Source organism: Oryx dammah, unplaced genomic scaffold (genome assembly GCF_014754425.2).
Source record: "Oryx dammah isolate SB20612 unplaced genomic scaffold, SCBI_Odam_1.1 HiC_scaffold_27, whole genome shotgun sequence".
NCBI classification, from domain to species: domain Eukaryota; kingdom Metazoa; phylum Chordata; class Mammalia; order Artiodactyla; family Bovidae; genus Oryx; species Oryx dammah.
Genome location: NW_024070211.1, coordinates 109,414,077 through 109,439,481, shown reverse-complemented (window position 1 = coordinate 109,439,481; position 25,405 = coordinate 109,414,077). Strand labels below are relative to the sequence as shown.

The 25,405-nt window shown below is 35.3% G+C and overlaps 1 protein-coding gene across 6 annotated transcripts in view; it reads right to left on the bottom strand.

Annotated features, from left to right (window-relative positions):
* UBR3 (ubiquitin protein ligase E3 component n-recognin 3) overlaps nucleotides 1-25,405 on the bottom strand; it is a 208,485-nt gene that overhangs the window by 144,886 nt on the left and 38,194 nt on the right. For 4 of the 6 annotated variants that reach the window (XM_040229306.1, XM_040229308.1, XM_040229309.1 and 1 more), the window contains exons 2-5: nucleotides 16,596-16,735; nucleotides 13,463-13,621; nucleotides 7,664-7,807; nucleotides 7,052-7,101 (exon numbers count right to left, since the gene is read on the bottom strand). In XM_040229306.1, the coding sequence (XP_040085240.1) occupies nucleotides 7,052-7,101; nucleotides 7,664-7,807; nucleotides 13,463-13,621; nucleotides 16,596-16,735 (493 nt within the window). The remainder of the gene's footprint in view (nucleotides 1-7,051; nucleotides 7,102-7,663; nucleotides 7,808-13,462; nucleotides 13,622-16,595; nucleotides 16,736-25,405) is intronic. The other 2 variants (XM_040229307.1, XM_040229312.1) reach the window with 1 other exon arrangement.

The window sequence follows — 25,405 nt, the reverse complement described above, 5'->3', positions numbered from 1 at the left end:
CTGGAGATAATTTTCTTTTGAACTGAATTATCTGATGACTGAACAAATCTAAACAAAAAATGAATAAACATAAATTCTCATTTTAAAGTACTTCATAAAGTTAAAATGTGTTTCTATTTCATTTCGGCTTCATTCAACACAAAGAACATTTTCAATTCTTATTACATATTAGCTACACACACCAAAAAAAAAAAAAAAACAGTACGTAGTAGTAGTATGAAGAATGTCATGTGTATAAATAGCCTTGCTGAGTACATAATGTTCTGTTACTCTAGGGACAGCAGGGACAAATATCTGACACAACTTGTATGAATAAAATTAAGTAGACAGCAGTATGCTCATTCAAGTAAAACTTTAAACAGGAAAAATCTTGCTGCTGTTAAAAGAGTTTCAAACCTGTTTCTTCATTTTTCAAACTGGCAGAATTAGACTACGCCTAGGATCTCTTTCAATTCAAACTTACAACATTTTCTTAATTGTTATAACTCCCTCTCTATAGCAGTTTTTGAGACGTCATTGCCCTCTTCTCATCCTGTCTCCTTTTTCAAATACTTTGCTAAATTATAAGAATGAAATCACAAAAGGGGTTTGTTCAATAATCCTATGGGCCTGTAGAGTAAGGATGTAGAAATTCCAATCCTTAAGCCATATTCAGCTCTTCACTAAATTTCAAATATAAATGCTAAAAGCAAACATATAATTTGTGACTGCAGTTGCAAAATAAAATGCAATATGGCTTTAAAAGCTTTAACGAAATTTTTAAATGGCATAAAATAGATATTTGTTTAAGAACATCTGTATCAGTTCAGTTCAGTGACTCAGTCATGTCTGACCCTGTGACCTCATGGACTGCAGCACACCAGGCTTCCCTGTCCATCAGCAACCTCCAGAACTTGCTCAAACTCATGTCCATTGATTTGGTGATGCCATCTAGGCATCTTATCCTCTGTCGTCCCCTTTTCCTCCTGCCTTCAATCTTTCCCAGAATCAGGGATGTTTCTAATGAGTCAGTTCTTTGCATCAGGTGGCCAAAGTATTGGAGCTTCAGCTTTAGCAACAGTTCTTGCAATGAATATTCAGGACTGCTTTCCTTTAGAATGGACTGGTTGCATCTCACTGCAATCCAAGGGACTCTCAAGAGTCTTCTCCAACAACACAGTTAAAAAGCATCAATTCTGGTACACTTATATTAACATTTTCTATCTCCTTATCCTTTCATCTACTTTCTCTTTTATTTATTCCATCCTTATTAAATTACTGCTTGCATTTTCATCATTTATATATGTAAAAATGCTTTGAAAAGAACTATAACACAAATTTAATATAGTTTTAAATCAGTTTTTTCAAACATCATTAGGCTTCGCAGGTGGCACAACAGATAAAGAATCTGCCTACAAATGCAAGAGACATGGATTTGATCCCTAGGTCGGGAAGATCCCCTGGAGTAGGAAATGGCAACCTACTCCAGTATTCTTGTCTGGAGAATTCCATGGCCTGGAAATTTCCAAAAGCCTAGGAAGCTGTATTCCATGAGGTTGCAAAGAGTCGGACACGACTGAGCAACTGAGCACATGTTGTGCAGCACAGGGAACTCTACTTAATGCCCTGTGGTGCCTTAAATGGGAAGCAAATTCCCAAAAGAGGGGATACACATATACACATGGCTGACTCACTTTGCTGTACAGCAGAAAATAATATAAAATTGTAAAGCAATATATTACAATAAAGTTGTTAAGAAAGAGGGTGGAAATTCTTATATTTTCCCTCTAAATATATCACATTAAAACTCAATTAACTTACTTCTTATTTATGATTACCTAGGCACAAAAGGAAGCCTTTTCCATCCAAATCACTGGTCCTAATAAAATTGTTTCTCATTAAGAAATAAAAGCACAATAGAGACCCCAAGTAGAGATTAGCAGAAAAGTTGTGATAATTTTAGTTTCCGTTTTAATCAAATTCAAAACTGTATTCTGTTCCTTAAGCTGCAATGAATCCTAGTAAAATTTTAATATGTCCCTTTTCATTCTACCAAGGTAAAGATCAATTCTTTTAAAACTCTCTTATAACTTTAAGTATAAGCTTTCATTCTCTTGAGATATAATAATATAACTATTATACTAAGGAAAACTCTGATCTTCTTTAAAACCCTACAGTTGCCATTTCTGGCTAAAGTGGTATTTCATTATCATGTTATGGTTTTTCCCAACAGACAAGTACCACTTAAATAGACAGGAAATTACATATCAATTACTATATTGTATTTAGCTATAATCACCAGTCATTTCTAGGCTACCAAGAGAATCCAGGAAAAAGAATGGCAAATTTCACATCCTGGTTGTGGAAATTTTGAAACATGTTTATAAATTCTTTGACATCCCTACCTTCTGAGAGGTGGAATTTGCCTCCTTCTGCATTGCCCCGACCTTAGCAACTCATAAGGAACAGAACGCAGTGGAAGTGATAGTATGTAAAATTCCAAGGCTAACACAGAAAAGGTTCCACAGCTGCTGCTCTTGAGTTACTCACATTCGGAAAAGCCACAACTATATGAGAAGCCCAACAACTTGAGACCACCATGCTGGAGAAGCCACACGCAGGCTGAGCTCCCTGTGCACAGCCAGCAGCAACTGGTAGCCCTGTCCAAGCATCTTATATCTGCAATTCAGCTGACCCTTCAGATGACTGCAGTTTCTCAGCCAACAAATAACAGGAATCTCGTGAGATAACCTAAGTGAGAACTGCCCAACTGCCATTCCCAAATTTCTGAGTCATAAAATTGTTAACAAAACAAAAAATGATAATTGTAAGCAACAAAGTTTAGGACAAATTTGCTGCACAGAAATAATAAGAACGGTTGGGTTTATCCACCTTACACTAAAAACTCTAGACCAGCAGAGAGGAGACTTAGCATCCATTTGCAACTCTACTACTAACGAGATGGAATTCACTTGTCGAGTGGATCAGTTCATTATTTGAGATTCAGCTTCCTCATCTATAAGTTAGGCAAGAGGAATGCTCTAAAATTCATAATTTTTTAAACCTTCAAATTGCCTCCTTCTGATTCTCATTTTTGTTTTATTACACAGCTTTTCTATTTCTAGCTCAAGATTTGACTTTTTAGTATGTAAGTCAATAAAACATATATGAAATTTTTTATTTAAAAAATTATGATCGCAATCTTAAAATAGAAAATTTCCTATCACTAAAACCCTTCTATGACTGGCCCTGGGTAATGGTCTTATCTTTGTACTTTTCCATACTTGTCATCTTAAATATGTGTGTGTGCCTTTTTTAAACAGAAAAATACAATCTAATAAAATTTAAGAAATGCCTACTCTATAGTCTGGGGCTTTCCAGATGCCACTAGTGGTAAAGAATCTGCCTCCCAATGCAAGAGATGGAAGAGACCCAGGTTTGATCCCCGGGTCAGGAAGATTCTCTGGAGAAAGGAATGGCTACCCACTCCAATGTTCTTGCCTGGAAAATCCCACGGACAGAGGAACCTGGTGGGCTACAGTCCATGGAGTCCTGAAGAGTCAGACACAACTGAACAACTAACACTTGCACTTTTCACCCTGTAGTCAAGCAATTCCGTTATCTTAGAGAGTTAACTGCTGGAAAAGAAATACAAGCACTGTATCTTATAATAAAAAATTGGAAATTACAAAAATGACTGGATAAACTGTAGCTTATTCATATTTCAGAATACTGGTAAAACAACTACAATGTGTAATATTTGAGTAAACTTTCAATTTAAATTGTAAAGATAAACTTCATTACTCTTAATCCATGCTTTAATAAACTTATTTTCTCTGGAAAGACAAGCAAAAATATCTATCATATGACCCATGGTAGCTGAAAATTTCAGTATTTCAATCCCTTCTACATACAAAGCACTAGGACAAAAAAAAAAAACATTTATCAAGAGCCTAATTTGTATCTGGTTCATGAGAGGTAATACATATGTTATTCCCTTTAATCCTAACACTAGAACAATCACCATTTTTTCATGAGAAAATTCATATTAAGAAGCTTAAAACCTGGCAGAAAGCATTGTGATACTATGAGGCAATATTCAAACTCAGATCTAACAAAAGCTCAAGTTCCTTTTAAAGAAAAACCAAAGTGGGTATCCCTTCAACTTACATCCAGCTGAACAACTCTACTTCAAATTTTTAAGTTTTTAGATGTCCAAATGACATTTTCATCCCATTTAAAGAATATGATAAATACATAAAGTATAAAAAGTACTTTTTTTTAAATTGGAGGGTAACTGCTTTACAATGTTGTGTTGGTTTCTGCCATACCAAGCCAATCGGCCGTAAGTGTATATACACATACATACCCCTCCCACCCCACTCGCATGCCACCCCTGAGTGATCACAGAGCAGCGGGCTGGGCTCCCTGTGTCGTACAGCAGCTTCCCACTGGTGATCTGTTTTACTAAATGGTAAATGCGTACATGTCAATGTGTACACAATGTCTCTCAGTTCATCCTTCCCTCTCCTTCCCCTGCTGTGTCCACGAGTCCACCCTCTATGTCTGCATCTCTATTCCTACCCTGCAAACAGGACCATCAGTACCATTTTTCTAAATTCCATACATGTGTTCATACACTATATTTGTTTTTTCTCTTTCTGACTTACTTCATTTTGTATAACAGGCTCTATGTTCATCCCCCTCAGTTCAACTGACTCACATTCATCCTTTTATGGCTAAGTAATATTCCATTGTATACATGTACCACAACTTCTCTATCCATTGATCAGTCAATGGGCATCTAGGTCGTTTCCATGTCCTGGCAATTGTAAATAGCGCTGCTATGAATATTGAGATGCATGTGTCTTTCTGAATCATGGTTTTCTCAGGGTGTATGCCCAGCAGTGGGAATGCTAGGTCATAGCTTTTATTGTTAGTTAAAAAGTACTTTTAAATAAACTAAAAGTTTAATTATAAAATACAATTTAAAGATCAAAAAGATCTTACTGCCTTTAAATATAAATATTAAGTGTACTTCACAAACTCTAGGTAGTCTCAGCTACTATCACAAAAATAGCATTTTATGAGAATGCAAATTGAAATGAAGTATCTTGAAGTTGTCACCATCAACAAGTATTTACTGTAACAAAATCATAATTAAGGAGTAAATGATTATATAAATTATATTACACATAGAAGTTGATGAAACAAAGAATCCAAGAGAAATAAACAGAAGAAACACAGAGAGGACCTAAAGAACAGAGTAAAAGCAATGGTAATGAACAAAGAAAGGCCCTATTTCAAATCCTGTGATATCCCTCACAAAGTTAATTCTAGAAGAAATTCAAAAGCACCACCCCCCTGACCCTGGGTGCACACTCACACAGAAGGATCTCCTTCCAGCACCCTACCATAAAATATGGTGTTGCTACAATGCTCAGTTCAGTCGCTCAGTCGTGTCCGACTCTTTCCGACCCCATGAATTGCAGCACACCAGGCCTCCCTATCCATCACCATCTCCCAGAGTTCACTCAGACTCATGTCCATCGAGTCAGTGATGCCATCCAGCCATCTCATCCTCTATCGTCCCCTTCTCCTCCTGCTCCCAATCCCTCCCAGCATCAGGGTCTTTTCCAATGAGTCAACTCTTCACATGAGGTGGCCAAAGTACTGGAGTTTCAGCTTTAGCATCATTCCTTCCAAAGAAATCCCAGGGCTGATCTCCTTCAGAATGAACTGGTTGGATCTCCGATGGGCAAACAGTGGAAACAGTGTCAGACTTTATTTTTGGGGCTCCAAAATCACTGCAGATGGTGACTGCAGCCATGAAATTAAAAGACGCTTACTCCTTGGAAGAAAAGTTATGACCAACCTAGACAGCATATTCAAAAGCAGAGACATTACTTTGCCGACTAAGGTCCGTCTAGTCAAGGCTATGGTTTTTCCTGTGGTCATGTATGGATGTGAGAGTTGGACTGTGAAGAAGGCTGAGCACTGAAGAATTGATGCTTTTGAACTGTGGTGTTAGAGAAGACTCTTGAGAGTCCCTTGGACTGCAAGGAGATCAGCCCTGGGATTTCTTTGAAAGGAATGATGCTACAATGTACCTATGTACAATTAAAGTGACCACTGGCTATTCAAAAGTAGTATACTAAACTGCCTATCCAATTTGTTGAAAATTAACAAGTTCATGTTAACTGTTAATTAAATGAGATTCCACAAAATGGTACATTTTGTGGGAGCCTTCTTACAGGGGAAATATACTACTACAAACTTTAAATTATAAGGCATCAGATCAATTGTAACATACCCATAAAAGAAATCGTGCTTTCAAAAGAAGGATATTTGGCTTAGTTCATATGACATTATCACATCAAAATGGGTTTTTTCAAAGGAAAAAACTGTAAACGCTTAAAAACAATTTAGTTTTTAAAATGTCTAACATTAAATGTATAAATCAATAAAAATATGAAATTTAAGTTTTATAAAAACCAAGATTATAAACAAATGTAGATCAAAAAGGAATTTTTCCTTATAAATTGCATACTAACAAACTACAGGAATGTTATATGTAATTTATTAGAAATATTATTAATAAACTATAAAAATTGACATTTCAAACTGACAGTCTATTTATCAATACTTTGCTTTTTTCAATAACTCTTGAGATATAACTTTATTATGAGATTAGAAAAGAAGCACATTTCATATTCTTCTAGCAAATTATTCTAGACTTAGCTAATTTTTAAAAAAATAATTTCATTGTACATATGACCACCACTTGGATAAATCTGGGGATATTTTCATAGGAGAAATATCTATGCCTTTCTAGCTCTCATTTCTAAACTATGAAAATAGAAATGAATTTACAAATAAGAAGTAAAAATCTAGTTGCAGTCCTCGTCCTGTTACTAAGTAATTCTGTGACCTTGACTAAGTTATTCCACTCTGGGCTTCAATGTCTGTGTCTACAAAATGAAGAATTTCAACTACAAAATATCCACAAATTTGTATGGTAGTTTTAAAACTTTTAAATTCTACTTTTTAAATGTTTCAAATGTTAACTCACCTCATCTGAAGAATCTAGTTGTCCCAATGTTCCTGCTGCACTTGCAAAACCTTTGGAAAGGAGAAAAAAAGGTGCCCTTCATAACCGTTATATGTTGCTTCAACCTTAAAATTACTTTAAAACATAACAATATCAAAAGCTAAAGTTTTGTTAAGACAACTCATTCTAACAGTTATCTTGGCAGAATTCAACATTTATCTTTAATAAATCTGGGCCCAATCAGTTTATATGTCAATAGGAAACCTCCAGTGAAAACCCAGATTTAATAATCACAAATAATGTTTCAGAAGGATTGCTTTCTTTTCTTTTTAAACCATGGTTTACTAAAATATTGAACTACTAAAGTTTTGGGCTACTCTTAAATAGCAACCGCTACATTTTTCATGAGTTCAAATTAGAACCTCTGATAAACTAACTGAATCCCTTTGAAGAAAAACAGAGTATCTTCTTTGACTAATCTATCCTTTCTTGCTTACAAATTTTTACTACTTTTATTACTTTCCTTACAAAGAATGACATAGCACTTAAATTTCTTCAATGAGTAAAGCTTGAGGGGTTTCTTGTTTTAATACAGAAAAGTTACCGTTGTTCAAATTAAATATTTAAACAAACCTTGAACTGCCAGAGTGCTAGCGCCAGCAGATGGCTCTTGTATACCGTATACAAGTTTATCCTCAGGATATGTAAGTCCAGAGCTCTTCAAAGCTATAAGGTATTTTTCATGACTTTTCCTTGCACAAGCATTTTCTCCAAGACCTATTATTTTAAAGTACATTTAAAAGTCAGAAAAAAAATATTCCATTCAAAACATAAGTACAGCCACCTCAATAAATAATGTATATACATATAAAATATATGACTATTCTAATTGGAGGGGACACCCTAGAATTAATAATATAAAGTAGCTATCAGTCACTTCTGTGCTCATGTTTGGTATTAATAATATACAGCATGTTTATAGCAAATAATGAAATCCAGTAAGTAATTGAGCATCTTAAAGATGTCAGAGATTATATACAAAACACAGGGGGTTCAAAGATTAATAAAACATGATTCCTATCTTCAGGGAATTTTTATTGTAAAGAAAGGCAGATAATATGGTAAGTGACAAATCTGTAGCAGACTTCACCATTGGGTTTCACAATCTGTGCTCTTATAATACCATGCAATCAGACTTACCCAAAGCAAAGTTTTTGGAAAGGCTTCCTAGGGAAAAGAGTGGAATTTTCAAATGTTATAACTGAGACTATTCTTAATTTCTGTTTTGCCAAGCATAAAATGTTTTTATAATGACACTGAAGTAATTAAAAGCATAACTTGTACAGAAGTATCACCTAAAAGAAATTTATTCCAAAATTTTGAGAAGTTTAGCTTCTAGAATTAAACAATCCTAGACATTTCACTTAGCATTTGATCATATTAATGCCAAGTTTGTCTTCTATTTTGATTTCTAATATATTATGGAGAATAGAAAAATAATAAAAGAAAAATACTGACATTTGAAAGTTCTTTAAAAGAAAAAATTATTCTCTGGAAGCCAAGTTACCATGTCATTTGCCACCTCTTAAACTGAGACGCCTGGCAGGCTACTGTCTATGGCGTCACAAAGAGTCAAGACACAATTGAGTGACTAAGCAAACATACACACACACACACACACACAGACTATACATCTTTAATTAAGGTTTCAATCTCTCTGATTATAAAAATATATAGTAAATGAGTTTAATATTTGCTGAGCTTTCCTCAATTTCCTCTCTTTGCTAGTCTCAATAATTAGAATAGAATAGCTTTGTTTTTTTAAATCTCTGCCCAATCTCTGGCCTAATAAAAAAAAAATGAAAATAAAACTTTCAGCACAGATTAAACAGGAATACATCTATCCTTCAATTCAAGTCCAAAATTAAAAACAACCACAGTTTATAAAAAATAAAGGACTTCAAGGGTCCTACATAAGAAATGACTAAATATCTCCTGAAAAATAAAAATCATGTGTTTATCTCAGTAACGATAAATGAAATTTTTGTAATACTTTTAATTAACAAAATATATTTCAGAGACTTCCCTGGTGGTCCAGTGGTTAAGAATCCCTGCTTCCCCTGCAGGGGTGCAGGTTCACTCTCTGGTCATGGAACTAAGATCCCACATCCCAGGCAGTGTGGCCAAAAGAACACAAAACTTTTCTTTAATTACTTCTTAATTTAGTTGATCATATTTTCCTTTAACTTCCTGAACATATATGTAATAGTTTTTTAATCTCTTTATCTGCTAAATCCAACATCTAGGCCATTTCAAGGTCAATTTCTATTAGTGTCCTTTTTCTTGGTTATACAGCACAATTTCTTATTTTTTTGTCTGTCTGACAGTTTTTATTGTATACTGGACATTCTGACAACACATTATCAAAGAGTCTGGATTCTGCTATCTTCCTCTGAAGAGTGTTAATTTTAATTCTGCAAGACTTACAGCCTGATCACATAGAATTTCTGAAGACTCGGTTTTATAGTTTGTAAGGGGCAAATCCCTTACTATTTTACAGTGGAAGTAACCAACAGATTCAACAGATTAGATCTGAGAGACAGAGTGCCTGAAGAACTATGGATGGAGGTTCGTGACACTGTACAGGAGGCAGCAATCAAGACCATCCCCAAGAAAAAGAAATGCAAAAGGCAAAATGATTGTCTGATGAGGCTTTACAACGGGGAGGGAGGAGAAGAGGGGTTCAGGATGGGAAACACATGTATACCTGTGGCAGATGCATGTTGATGTATGGCAAAACCAGTGCAATATCATAAAGTAATTAACCCCCAATTAAATAAATAAATTTATATTAAAAAAATAAATAAATAAAAAATTTTTTAAAAAGAGCTGTTAAAAGAAGAGAAGAGAAAGGCAAAGGAGAAAAGGAAAGATATACCCGTTTGAATGCAGAGTTCCAAACAATAGCAAGGAGAGATAAGAAAGCCTTCCTCAGTGATCAATGCAAAGAAACAGAGGAAAACAACAGAATGGTAAAGACTAGAGATCTCTTCAAGAAAATTAGACATAACCTATGGAACATTTCATGCAAAGATGAGCACCATAAAGGACAGAAACAGTATGGACCTAACAGAAGCAGAAGCGATTAAGAAGAGGTGGCAAGAATACACAGAGGAACTATACAAAACAGATTTTCATGACACAGCTAACCACGATGGTGTGATCACTCTCTAGAGCCAGACAACCTGAATGTGAAGTCAAGTGGGCCTTAGGAAGCATCACTACGAACAAAGCTAGTGGAGGTGATAGAATTCCAGTTGAGCTATTTCAAACCCTGAAAGATGATGATGTGAAAGTGCTGCACTCAATATGTCAGCAAATTTGGAAAACTCAGCAGTGGCCACAGGACTGGGAAAGGTCAGTTTTCATTCCAATCCCTAAGAAAGGCAATGTCAAAGAATGCTCAAACTACTGCACAATTACACTCATCTCACATGCTAGTAAAGTAATGCTCAAAATTCTCCAAGCCAGGCTTCAACAGTACATGAACCAAGAACTTCCAGATAGTCAAGCTGGATTTAGAAAAGGCAGAGGAACCAGAGATCAAATTGCCAACATCCACTGGATCATCAAAAAAGCAAAAGAGTTCCAGAAAAACATCTACTTTTGCTTTATTGATTATGCCAAAGCCTTTGACTGTGTGGATCACAACACACTGTGGAAAATTCTTAAAGAGATGGGAATACTAGACCACTTTACCTGCCTCCTGAGAAATCTGCATGCAGGTCAAGAAACAACAGTTAGAACTGGACATGGAACAACAGATTGGTTTCAAATCAGGAAAGGAGTACATCAAGGCTGTATATTGTCATCCTGCTTATTTAACTTATATGCAGAGTATATCATGCAAAATGCCAGCCTAGATGAACCACAAGCAGAAATCAAGATTGCCAGAAATATCAATAATCTCAGATATGCAGATAACATCACCCTTATGGCAGAAAGCGAAGAAGAACTAAAGAGCCTCTTGATGAAAGTGAAAGAGGAGAGTGAAAAAGTTGGCTTAAAGCTCAAAAATCAGAAAACTAAGTGACAGTCCCATCACTTCATGGCAAACAGATGGAGAAACAATGGAACCAGTGACAGACTTTATTTTGGGGGGCTCCAAAATCACTGCAGATGGTGACTGTAGCAACGAAATTAAAAGATGCTTTGCTCCTTGGAAGAAAAGCTATGACCAACCTAGACAGTATACTAAAAAGCAGAGACATTACTTTACCAACAAAGGTCCATCTAGTCAAAGCTATGGTTTTTCCAGTAGTCATGTATGGAATGAGAGTTGGACTATAAAGAATACTGAGCACCGAAGAATTAATGCTTTTGAACTGTGGTGTTGGAGAAGACTCTTGAAAGTCCCTTGGACTGCAAGGAGACCAAATCAGTCCATCCTAAAGGAAATCAGTCCTGAATATTTACTGGAAGAACTGACACTGAAGTTGAAACTCCAATACTTTGACCACCTGATGCAAAGAACTGACTCACTGGAAAAGACTCATGCTGGGAAAGACTGAAGGTGGGAGGAAAAGAGGACGACAGAGGATGAGATGGTTGGATGGCATCACTGACACGGTGGACATGAGTTTCAGTAGGATCCAGGAGCTGGTGATGGACAGGGAAGCCTGGAGTGCTGCAGTCCATGGGGTTGCAAAGAATCAGACATGACTGAGTGACTGGACTGGACTGAACTGAACTGAACTGAAGGGGCAAATTTATGGAAAGCCCACGATTCTTTGGGCTTCCCTGGTAGCTCAGATGGTAAAAAATCTGCCTATAATGCAGGAGACCCGGGTTTGATCCCTGGGTTGAGAAGATTCTCTGGAGAAGGGAATGGCAACCCAATCCCTTTCCTTCCCAAGAATTCTTGCCTGGAAAATTCCACGGACAGAGTAGCCTGGCAGACTACAGTCCATGGGGTCGCAAAGAGTCGGACACGACGGAACAACTCACACTTTGACTTTCAAGATTCTTTAAAAGCCCTATAAATTGGCAGGAATAATCTCCAAACTCTGTCAAGGTTCTAGGCTTCATTAAAGCTGACCTGGAGTAGAACTTACTTTAAGGTATATGGCCTTCTGGTGTGTCAACTTGATGCCTAGTGTATTAATAAGGTCTCTCCAGTTCACTTGAGCTGATGATACTCCAATGTCTCCCAACACTGCCTAATTTCCATTATCTCTACTATATTTATCTTTACTATCTGCCATCAACCCCACAGCACTCTTTAGTAAGTCTTAGGTAGTCTCATCCTATATATGTGTATCTCAGTTCTCAGCCAAGCACTTTCAGGTTCCTCATACATCTGACCCACAAAGTCTTGCTATTCTGCCCCAAAGATTCCACAGGTGCCCTAAACTGTGACCTCTGCCCCCTTAACTCAGCTGGACCACCACACTCTGCTTCAATGCCAGCCCTCCAAGTTACAGTCAGAAAGTTTTCCCCAGACAGAGATTCAGAGAATTGTGAGGCCCAGCTCATGCTTTTCGTTTCTCTTACAGGTTTATAGTCTTGTGTTTCCTGTTGTCTAATGTCTGAAAACAATTGCCTCACATTTTTTTCCAGTTTTATATTATGACATAAGGGCTAGCAATTTTTTAGTATGGAGGTTTTGTTAATGTCACTTCCCCTCACTAGACCATAAATTTTGTAAGGGCAGGGATAGGAATACTTGGTTTACTATGTACCTTCCCCACCCAAGCTCTAATATATAGCCCAAAGCCAATCAGATAAGACTATGTATAAATAACACGTGATTAACAATACACATAAAAACTTCACCACTCTAAAGAAGGAAGATAAATTTCAATTTTCAAAATATGCTGTTCACAAAAAATATTATTTAAAAGCACAAAGAACATTATTTAAAATATTCATAAGATTTAAAGTAATTGATATATTTACCAAACTATAAATTTGAGCTAAGTTACCAAGATGTAAAAACTATTTTACATTACAGTACAAACATATTTAACAACTTTAAGTTTCGTAACTTAAATTCTACATCACTATAAAATCTGAGGTCATACACACAAAAGTTTAGGGATACCAAACATGAAGACACAAGAATGATGGCTATTACTGTTTGGAGAAAGTGAGGTAGAGTATAATTACAAATATGTCACACCAAACTTGGGAAGTCTGGGTTCTAGTCCCAACTCCAAAATCAGTTAATCGTGATGTCTTGAACTGGTCATTTAATTTTTCTGGGGTTCAGTTTCTTTATCCATAATATAAGAAGTATTCTTAATAACTTTTAGCTTTATCATTCTACTAAAATAATCTACATTTTACTTTTAAATTTTAAAATACATAAGTTTGCATTATTACAGTAATATAAGTAAATTTTAACTTTCTTCTCTTTGAAATTTTACTCACCAGAAGTCAGATCTTTGTAGTTTTGTTGGTTTGTTAAAACCTGAGTAAGAACAGACCGCATTGCTCCTCCCATTTTAGTTAGATCTTCTAAAAAGGAAATTTGAGGTTCCAAAAGCTGAAGGACTTTATTAAGGTCTTTCTCTGATGGAACATCAGCTGCTAAAAAAAAAAAAAAAAAAATCAATTTTCTTTAATATATTTTGCTAAGAATAATATTTTATTCCCTTAAAAACACAGTAACTTAGATAAAAGGATTTTATAATCAAAAAGTTAATTTAAGAACTCTTCAGAAAGCAGGCACCCACTCAGCACCCAGCTAGGGTAGACTTGTTTAGGAATTCAGTCCTCTGAGAAAAGACTGATGGAGAAAAGGGATGACTTCATAATGTACTAGATGTCCCAAGTGGCTCAGACAGTAGAGAACATGTCTACAATGCAGAAGACCTGGGTTCAATCCCTGGCTCAGGAAGATCCCCTGAAGAAGGAAATGGCAACCTACTCCAGTATTCTTGCCTAAAGAATTCCATGGAGAGAGGAGCCCGGTGGGCCATAGTCCATGGGGTTGTAAAGAGTTAGAAATGACTAAGTGACTTTCACTCACTCACACACTCACTCATAAAGTATTAATCACTTAATCTGTATAAAATGCATTCAACTTAGGGTTCTATGCTTACAGATATATACATGTAATCAAAAGATCATCTCAAAATTAGATGAACAGAATTTAAGAAAAAGTTAAGATTACTCTCTAGAACAAAACAAGACAGAAATCAAATATATTCAGATAGTATAAGAATATTAGGACAAAAATATGTCAGTTCTAAATTAAAATCTGTGTAGCAAACAATCCATCCTTTATCATATTCCAAAAATACAGATTCATGTTAGCTAAAGGTCAAAGCAACTAATTAGAAAAATATGGATGTTTTTACTAAAACAATTTTAAAATACCAGGCAAGATATGCTGGTAGAGGGGAAGAGAAGAAATCTAGAATCTGGACAGCAACTTAAAAAGAATAGTTAAGAGGAAAAGAAAAAAAAGATGTCTTAGAAAAACTGAGGTCTAAAAGAAAGAAATGAAGAGAGAGATTTAGAGCTTAATCGTAACTGGTTAAAAGAAGAATGCATATAAGGGAGCTAACAGGGGGCCTGTGTGCCCAAAGGAGACATCAAGTTCCTTAAACACTTACTGAGTATCTACTATATGACAAGCAGCTGAGAAGCAAAACTAAGTAAGACATAGTTCCTACCCACAAGGAACCCCCAACCTAGTTCAAAGATAATCTGTGAATAAAATTCCAGATAACTCTGAGTCATGGAATCCAAACCAAAAACCTTACTTTCTCAGTGGAAAACCATACTGTGTATTATTCTTCTTTCTATTCTCCCCAATGACTTATGTCACAACATAGTAGAAATTTAATTAACACTTGTTTTTGATTTCCAGGGGCTCTAATACAAGCTCTGACAGAAAGGATGGTAGGGTGAAATGGAAAATAGAACTCCACGTAACTGTCAAACCATGAAATTATCTCAGCTTCCATTATCTCAGATTAGATGATTTCAAGTACTCTCTTTAATCTTTTTTTTTTCTCTTTAATTTCAAACAGTGATCTATGCACAAATGAATGTAGTAGTTTACTTTTGCACAGACATAAATTAATGCTGAGTACAAGCAATAATACAGAGAGAAAAACTTCATGAACCTAAGTTCACAAAATTCATCTTAAAACAAAAAAAGTGCTTCCATTCATTCCTTTATGTTTTCGGATAATGGTAACACAATTATCAAAGCTATGTACCTATGTCATCCACCTCTTGTAACTGCTAAGTGTCACCAAGGAAAATATAAATATAATATATACTCATATTAATTACTCTTTGATTAAACTAATGGTAAGCTTTAAGATTTGCATAATGTGATTTCTACCTATTATTTTTCTAAAATAATAGGCATAAAATGTGAATATCCAAAAAAATCTGTTAACTAACATATGTGAAATAAAATGGAAGGAAATTTCAATAACCCTGCTGGTCTCCAGTTCCTTCATTCCAAAGAGAAAGCAGTTTGGGACTAAATCAAAACAATATTCCTTTCGCTATTTTAATGCATACCAGAAGCATTTGAAAAAAGACTGTATATTCTGCTTAAAATATAGACGTGAGGAACTGTAAGTACTTGCTCACAATGCAAATAACATGCTAGTTTCTGAAACTAGTATTGAATACTACTTAATATTTTTAGTATTAAGATACTATAATTCTTTACACTTCTAGATGCAAGAGAGAAGATAAACATGTGTGCCATAGTTTCAAATTGGATTTCAAATTACTTACACTATTAAATAATTTAAAAGCTCTAAAAGTAATGCAAATGCAGTCCCTTAAATGATAAAAATGTAAGTATCTCTAGAAAGGCAAAAGACATCATAAAAAGTTAATGTTTGGTTCATAATACCACTAATTGATATCTATACTTCACAATGTCAGATTAAGAACTTTAATAAATGATATCTAAATCGAGACATTTAACTGAAGCATATTAATCAAGATTGTGACTACATTTTAAAAAGTAAGAATAATATCAGTAATTTGCATGTTTCTTCTCTCTTTTCAATACAATCAGGATACTCACAGAGATACATTCTACCAACAATATGGGAATAAGCAATTTGTTCCCTAAGTTGTTATATACAGAGGGGAATAAATATATACACCTCTACAAAAAAGGAGGAGGGAGAGAGATTGGTGAAATAGTTTATCTCCTAAAAATCTAAGTTAAAGTCAAACACTTTCAGGACTTCTTAATTCTGCTCTATCACAATACAATCACAAATCAAATCACTTCAATCCCATGAAATAATTATTTCCTCTTCTGCAGAAGGCCAAATAAGTTTGATCAGAGACATTTACAACCGAGCACAAGAGATCGCCACACTGTGCCTACTACAAGGTATCTATGAGGTCATATAATTGATATTTAGTGTGCTTTTATTTAGTATATCATAGTCATCACATAAAAAACATTACGCCAAAAAAAAAGGTATCTGAAAAAATTCACCTCATTGTTAGTGCTAAGCTCTGTTAATTGAGAACTTAAAAAGAGTACTAACAAAACGTGGATTAAACATACCTGGTTCATTATAGCCTTCTCTTAAATACTGAATAAGACAAAAAATAAATCTTGGAAGAACAAATTCAGACATCATCAGTAAGTCTTTGGGGACACAGGGAATATTTGAACTTGATTTAATTTGATGCCTTTTGCAAAACCTGTAATAGGAAAAAGAAAAAAAAATTAATGGTGCTGTCAAATCTGCTAAGAATATATTAATTCTATTTACAATATCCATAAAAAGTATGTGGGTCAATATCAAAAGGAATATTACTCTTTTTATGATTTTAAGGCACCAAGTTAAAAGAATATAGTTTTAACTGGTCTTTAAATAAAAATTGGCACTGAGGGAGATTTCTTCCTAATAAAACATCATACCAGTTACATTTCAACTAGAATACAAAAAGAAAATCTCATTACCAACTTTATACTTTTTAACTGCAATTTATTAGTTTCAAGGATTAATTGATTACTTTCACTCTTTATAAATCATTAAGTACAAATTGATTATTTCCCCAACTTGGGAATTATAAACTTGGGATCATTTTTAAAATTCACATTTTTCATTCTTTAACTATTTTGAACTTATTGCATTAATGAATAGATAAGTGATACAAATATTCAAAGTTTATTTGAAAAGTATATACACTTAAGTATGTACATTTCTTCTGATCTTATTTATACTAGTTTTGAAGTATGACTGGTATATTTGAGCAAAACTGAAGTAAACTATTTCCTGTTTATAATCTGAGCAGTCATAAATAAGGTGTTTTGTGATCAAACACAAAATAAACACACTAAACACAAAACATACCTAGAAAGAAACTTATTACAACAGACGGAGAAACTATTTCAGCTGAGAAACGTAAAAAGTCTGAACAGAGAAAAACCACAGTCCCAAATGGAAAAATCTTTTTTAAAAAAAAAAAAAGTCTCTCCCACCAAACACAATGACATTAGATTTAAATTTCAATGGGACTAATCACAAACTAATTCTAAAGTTCAAATGGAAAATCATATATGTGAAAGAAAATAAGTAAAATGTCTGACAAAATGATTAATGACAGTGACCTACACTTTAAAACAGGACAAATCCAATATGATTTAAAATATGTAGTAATGTCTCGATAATGACCCATATGAGAAAAGAATCAAAAAAAGAGTGGATATATGCATATATATATAACTGATTCACTTTGCTGTCAACTATACTCCAATAAAAAAAATTTTTAATAAAAACAAAATAAAATCTGTGATAATATGATATCAATAAACCACAATGGATTCCAGAAACAGACTATGTAATGCCTAAGTCAATTAATGTGGTGGGGGGTAGAAGATTTTCAATAAATTGCTAAAGGACTAATTGATTACATGCAGGAAATAAATTTGATCCTTATCTTATACCATATACAAACTATATTCCACATAGATGAAAAATCAACCAGGAAAAAATTTACCAGGAAGAAAACAAAATATTACTTATATTATCTCAAAGAACAGAAGTCAAAGTAAGATTTAAAACCAAAAGTCATAGAAGAAAGATAAAAATTGGCTACACAAATTAAAAGTTTCTATGCAGAAAACAATTACAAACTGGAAAAAACATTTATAACATATAAAAGATTAATATCTATGATCTTTAAACTCTTGAAAAATGGGTTAAAAAGAAAATAATTCATAAAAAAAAAAATCAGCCAAGGTCATGGGCAATTGACAAAAGAAGTGAATGACCAACAAACATATGAAAAGATGTTCAAGTTCTGCAGTAATCAAATGAATGAAGTTTATTAAAACAAAAACTGAGCAATTAGAAAAGCACCATTTTGTGATACCTATAAAATAACCGACCCATGCAATGGAGTCATTAAAGAAAGGCTTAAAGAGAAATTTTCCACTTAGAGAACAGACTGTTACATCAATATCAATCTTAGTATCACCAGAGGAGGGGAAAAAAAAAAATCAGATGCTATGAAGCTGCTGAAGTACACAGCGCCATTTACAAAGAGTTTTACCAAACAAGTTGAACCTAAATGACACTAGAACTAAGTAGTGAAGTCTCTAGAGCTAAGAGATAAAGAAACAAGTTAAATGACACCATAAGAAAGCAAATAGAAAAATCATGAAAGTAGAACATTATATAGGACAAATGACTCCACTGCAGCTGATCACTGCAACCTGTCAGTGGCTGAGAGAAAAAGGAGGAAGAAGGAGCACCAGCTAAAGAGCCTGAAAGACCCAGTGGCCAAATGTAACACGCGAACGGATTCTAACCTAAACCAACTTGAAAAAGGCATGTTTTAGAAAACAGAAGTCCAATTAAGAACTGAGTACTAGTTTGTTAAAAATTTTATTAGGTAAGATGATTGCACTGTGGTTATATAAGAAAATGTTCATGGATATTTAACAGTAATGAGGAATTAACTTTGTTTAGGTATGACAACAGCATTGTGGTTATCACTGAATAGAACAGTCTTGTCTTCTAGATTTCTCTATATAACTGTTTATGAATAAAATGCTACAGTGTATGAGACTAGCTTCAAAATAATTTGGTTGTGTAAAGGAAAATAAGTAGGAGTATACCACACCTAGCTTGAGTTGTTAACTATAGAAACTGGGAGACTGATAAGGGGTTTTGTTATATTATACTTATTGAGCAGAATGTGGGCCAATGTCAAAGCCAATAAAGTACCACCACTTTCAGATTTTTTAAGAAATCAAGAAAAAAGAATGTAGTTTTAATTGGTCCTTAACAAAACATCACCAAAGGAGTTTTTTCCTAATAAAATACTGTATCAACTAAGTTACACTCATTGCTTTTATTTATTTATTTATTTATTTATTATTTAAATTTTTACTTTACAATTCTGTATTGGTTTTTCCATACATTGACATGAATCCACCACAGGCGTACATGCGTTCCCAAACATGAACCCCCCTCCCACCCCCCTCCCCACAACATCTCTCTGGGTCATCCCCGCGCACCAGCCCCAAGCGTGCCATATCCTGCATCAGACATAGACTGGCAATTCGATTCTTACATGATATTATACATGTTTCAATGCCATTCTCCCAAATCATCACACCCTCTCCCTCTCCCTCTCCCTCTGAGTCCAAAAGTCCGCTATACACATCTGTGTCTTTTTTGCTGTCCTGCATACAGGGTCATCATTGCCATCTTTCTAAATTCCTTATATATGTGTTAGTATACTGTATTGGTGTTTTTCTTTCTGGCTCACTTCGCTCTGTATAATCGGCTCCAGTTTCATCCATCTCATCAGAACTGATTCAAATGTATTCTTTTTAATGGCTGAGTAATACTCCATTGTGTATATGTACCACAGCTTTCTTATCCATTCATCTGCTGATGGACATCTAGGTTGTTTCCATGTCCTGGCTATTATAAACAGTGCTGCGATGAACATTGGGGTACATGTGTCTCTTTCAATTCTGGTTTCCTCCGTGTGTATGCCCAGCAGTGGGATTGCTGGGTCATAAGGCAGTTCTATTTGCAATTTTTAAAGGAATCTCCACACTGTTCTCCATAGGGGCTGTACTAGTTTGCATTCCCACCAACAGTGTAGGAGGCTTCCCTTCTCTCCACACCCTCTCCAGCATTTATTGCTTGCAGATTTTTGGATCGCAGCCATTCTGACTGGTGTGACGTGGTACCTCATTGTGGTTTTGATTTGCATTTCTCTAATAATGAGTGATGTTGAGCATCTTTTCATGTGTTTGTTAGCCATCCGTATGTCTTCTTTGGAGAAATGTCTATTTAGTTCTTTGGCCCATTTTTTGATTTTTTATTTTTCTGGAATTGAGTTTCAGGAGTTGCTTGTATATTTTTGAGATTAGTTGTTTGTCAGTTGCTTCATTTGCTATTATTTTCTCCCATTCGGAAGGCTGTCTTTTCACTTTGCTTATATTTTCCTTTGTTGTGCAGAAGCTTTTAATTTTAATTAGATCCCATTTGTTTATTTTTGCTTTTATTTCCAGAATTCTGGGAGGTGGATCATAGAGGATCCTGCTGTGGTTTATGTCGGAGAGTGTTTTGCCTATGTTCTCCTCTAAGAGTTTTATAGTTTCTGGTCTTACATTTAGATCTTTAATCCATTTTGAGTTTATCTTTGTGTGCGGTGTTAGAAAGTGATCTAGTTTCATTCTTTTACAAGTGGTTGACCAGTTTTCCCAGCACCACTTGTTAAAGAGATTGTCTTTACTCCATTGTATATTCTTGCCTCCTTTGTCAAAGATAAGGTGTCCATATGTGTGTGGATTTATCTCTGGGCTTTCTATTTTGTTCCACTGATCTATATTTCTGTCTTTGTGCCAATACCATACTGTCTTGATGACTGTGGCTTTGTAGTAGAGCCTGAAGTCAGGCAGGTTGATTCCTCCAGTTCCATTCTTCTTTCTCAAGATTGCTTTGGCTATTCGTGGTTTTGTGTATTTCCATACAAATCTTGAAATTATTTGTTCTAGTTCTGTGAAAAATATCGCCGGTATCTTGATAGGGATTGCATTGAATCTGTAAATTGCTGTGGGTAATATACTCATTTTCACTATATTGATTCTTCCGATCCATGAGCATGGTATATTTCTCCATCTATTAGTGTCCTCTTTGATTTCTTTCATCAGTGTTTTATAGTTTTCTGTATATAGGTCTTTAGTTTCTTTAGGTAGATATATTCCTAAGTATTTTATTCTTTTTGTTGCAATGGTGAATGGAATTGTTTCCTTAATTTCTTCTACTTTCTCATTATTAGTGTATAGGAATGCAAGGGATTTCTGTGTGTTGATTTTATATCCTGCAACTTTACTATATTCATTAATTAGCTCTAGTAATTTTCTGGTAGAGTCTTTAGGGTTTTCTATGTAGAGGATCATGTCATCTGCAAACAGTGATAGTTTTACGTCTTCTTTTCCAATTTGGATTCCTTTTATTTCTTTTTCTGCTCTGATTGCTGTGGCTAAAACTTCCAGAACTATGTTGAATAGTAGTGGTGAAAGTGGGCACCCTTGTCTTGTTCCTGACTTAAGGGGAAATGCTTTCAATTTTTCACCACTGAGGATAATGTTTGCTGTGGGTTTGTCATATATAGCTTTTATTATGTTGAGGTATGTTCCTTCTATTCCTGCTTTCTGGAGAGTTTTTATCATAAATGGATGTTGAATTTTGTCAAAGGCCTTCTCTGCATCTATTGAGATAATCATATGGTTTTTATTTTTCAATTTGTTAATGTGGTGAATTACATTGATTGATTTGTGGATGTTGAAGAATCCTTGCATCCCTGGGATAAAGCCCACTTGGTCATGGTGTATGATCTTTTTAATGTGTTGCTGGATTTTGGTTGCTAGAATTTTGTTGAGGATTTTTGCATCTATGTTCATCAGTGATATTGGCCTGTAGTTTTCTTTTTTTGTAGTATCTTTGTCAGGTTTTGGTATTAGGGTGATGGTGGCCTCATAAAATGAGTTTGGAAGTTTCCCTTCCTCTGCAATTTTCTGGAAGAGTTTGAGTAGGATAGGTGTTAACTCTTCTCGAAATTTTTGGTAGAATTCAGCTGTGAAGCCGTCTGGACCTGGGCTTTTGTTTGCTGGAAGACTTCTGATTACAGTTTCAATATCCATGCTTGTGATGGGTCTGTTAAGATTATCTATTTCTTCCTGGTTCAGTTTTGGAAAATTGTATTTTTCTAAGAATTTGTCCATTTCTTCCACGTTGTCCATTTTATTGGCATATAATTGCTGATAGTAGTCTCTTATGATCCTTTGTATTTCTGTGTTGTCTGTTGTGATCTCTCCATTTTCATTTCTAATTTTATTGATTTGATTTTTCTCTCTTTGCTTCTTGATGAGTCTGGCTAATGGTCTGTCAATTTTATTTATCCTTTCAAAGAACCAGCTTTTGGCTTTGTTGATTTTTGCTATGGTCTCTTTTGTTTCTTTTGCATTTATTTCTGCCCTAATTTTTAAGATTTCTTTCCTTCTGCTAACTCTGGGGTTCTCCAATTCTTCCTTTTCTAGTTGTTTTAGGTGTAGAGTTAGGTTATTTATTTGACTTTTTTCTTGTTTCTTGAGGTATGCCTGTATTGCTATGAACTTTCCTCTTAGCACTGCTTTTATAGTGTCCCACAGGTTTTGGGTTGTTGTGTTTTCATTTTCATTAGTTTCTATGCATATTTTGATTTCTTTTTTGATTTCTTCTGTGATTTGTTGGTTATTCAGAAGCGTGTTGTTCAGCCTCCATATGCTGGAATTTTTAATAGGTTTCCTCCTGTAATTGAGATCTAATCTTAGTGCATTATGGTCAGAAAAGATGCTTGGAATGATTTTGATTTTTTTGAATTTATCAAGGTTATATTTATGGCCCAGGATGTGATCTATCCTGGAGAAGGTTCCATGAGCACTTGAGAAAAAGGTGAAATTCATTGTTTTGGGGTGAAATGTCCTATAGATATCAATTAGGTCGAACTGGTCTAATGTATCATTTAAAGTTTGCGTTTCTTTGTTAATTTTCTGTTTAGTTGATCTGTCCATATGTGTGAGTGGGGTATTAAAGTCTCCCACTATTATTGTGTTGTTGTTAATTTCCCCTTTCATACTTGTTAGCATTTGTCCTACATATTGTGGTGCTCCTATATTGGGTGCATATATATTTATAATTGTTATATCTTTTTCTTGGATTGATCCTTTGATCATTATGTAGTGGCCTTCTTTGTCTCTTTTCACAGCCTTTGTTTTAAAGTCTATTTTATCGGATATGAGTATTGCCACTCCTGCTTTCTTTTGGTCTCTATTTGCATGGAATATCTTTTTCCAACCCTTCACTTTCAGTCTGTATGTGTCCCTTGTTTTGAGGTGGGTCTCTTGTAAGCAGCATATAGAGGGTTCTTGTTTTTGTATCCATTCGGCCAGTCTTTGCCTTTTGGTTGGGGCATTCAATCCATTTACGTTTAAGGTAATTATTGATAAGTATGATCCCGTTGCCATTTGTTTTATTATTTTGGGTTCGGGTTTATACTCCCTTTTTGTGTTTCCTGTCTAGAGAATATCCTTTAGAATTTGTTGGAGAGCTGGTTTGGTGGTGCTGAATTCTCTCAGCTTTTGCTTGTCTGTAAAGCTTTTGATTTCTCCTTCGTATGTGAATGAGATCCTTGCTGGGTATAGTAATCTGGGCTGTAGGTTATTTTCTTTCATCACTTTAAGTATGTCTTGCCATTCCCTCCTGGCTGTTATCCTTATGGGAATCCCCTTGTGTGTTATTTGTTGTTTTTCCCTTGTTGCTTTTAATAGTTGTTCTTTGTGTTTGATCTTTGTTAATTTGATTAATATGTGTCTTGGGGTGTTTCGCCTTGGGTTTATCCTATTTGGAACTCTCTGGGTTTCTTGGACTTGGGTGATTATTTCCTTCCCCATTTTAGGGAAGTTTTCAACTATTATCTCCTCAAGGATTTTCTCATGGTCTTTCTTTTTGTCTTCTTCTTCTGGGACTCCTATAATTCGAATGTTGGAGTGTTTCATATTGTCCTGGAGGTCTCTGAGATTGTCCTCATTTCTTTTAATTCGTTTTTCTTTTTTCCTCTCTGATTCATTTATTTCTACCATTCTATCTTCTATTTCACTAATCCTATCTTCTGCCTCCGTTATTCTATTATTTGTTGCCTCCAGAGTGTTTCTGATCTCATTTATTGCGTTATTCATTGTATATTGACTCTTTTTTATTTCTCCTAGGTCCTTGTTGAACCTTTCTTGCATCTTCTCAATCCTTGTCTCTAGGGTATTTATCTGTGATTCCATTTTGATTTCAAGATTTTGGATCATTTTCACTATCAATATTCGGAATTCTTTCTCAGGTAGATTCCCTATCTCTTCCTCTTTTGTCTGGTTTGGTGGGCATTTCTCCTGTTCCTTTACCTGTTGAGTATTCCTCTGTCTCTTCATCTTGGTTATACTGCTGCGTTTGGGATGGCCTTTTTATATTCTGGTAATTTGTGGAGTTCTCTTTATTGTGGAGCTTCCTCACTGTGGGTGGGGTTGTATCAGTGGCTTGTCAAGGTTTCCTGGTTAGGGAGGCTTGTGTTGGAGGTCTGGTGGATGGAGCTGGGTTTCTTCTCTCTGGAGTGCAGTGGAGTGACCAGTAATGGGTTATGAGACGTCTAAAGTTTTGGAGTAACTTTGAGCTGCCTGTGTATTGAAGCTCAGGGGTGTGTTCCTGTGTTGCTGGAGAATTTGTGTGATATGTCTTGCTCTGGAACTTGTTGGCCCTTGGGTGGAGCTTTGTTTCAGTGTAGGTATGGAGGCATTTGATGAGCTCCTATTGCTTAACGTTCCCTGAATTCAGGAGTTCTCTGATGTTCTCAAGCTTCAGACTTAAGCCTCCTGCTTCTGGTTTTCGGTTTTATTTTTACAGTGGTCTCTAGACTTCTCCATCTATACAGTACCAATGATATAGCATCTAGGTTAAAGATGAAAGGTTTCTCCACATTGAGGGACACCCAGAGAGGTTCACTGGGTTACATGGAGAAGAGAAGAGGGAGGGGGTAGTTAGAGGTGACTGGAATGAGATGCGGTGAGATCAAAGGAGGAGAGAGCAAGCTAGTCAATAGTCACTTCCTTATGTGCGCTCCATAGTCTGGACCTCTCAGAGGTATTCACGGAGTTATACAGGGAAGAGGAGAGAGAGGAAGAAGACAGAGGTGGCCAGGAGGGTAAGAGAGAGGAATGAAAAGGAGAGAGACAGGTCCAGCCAGTAATCAGTTCCTTAGGTGTTCTCCACCATCTAGAACACACAGAGAATCACAGAGTTGGATATAGAAGAGATGGCG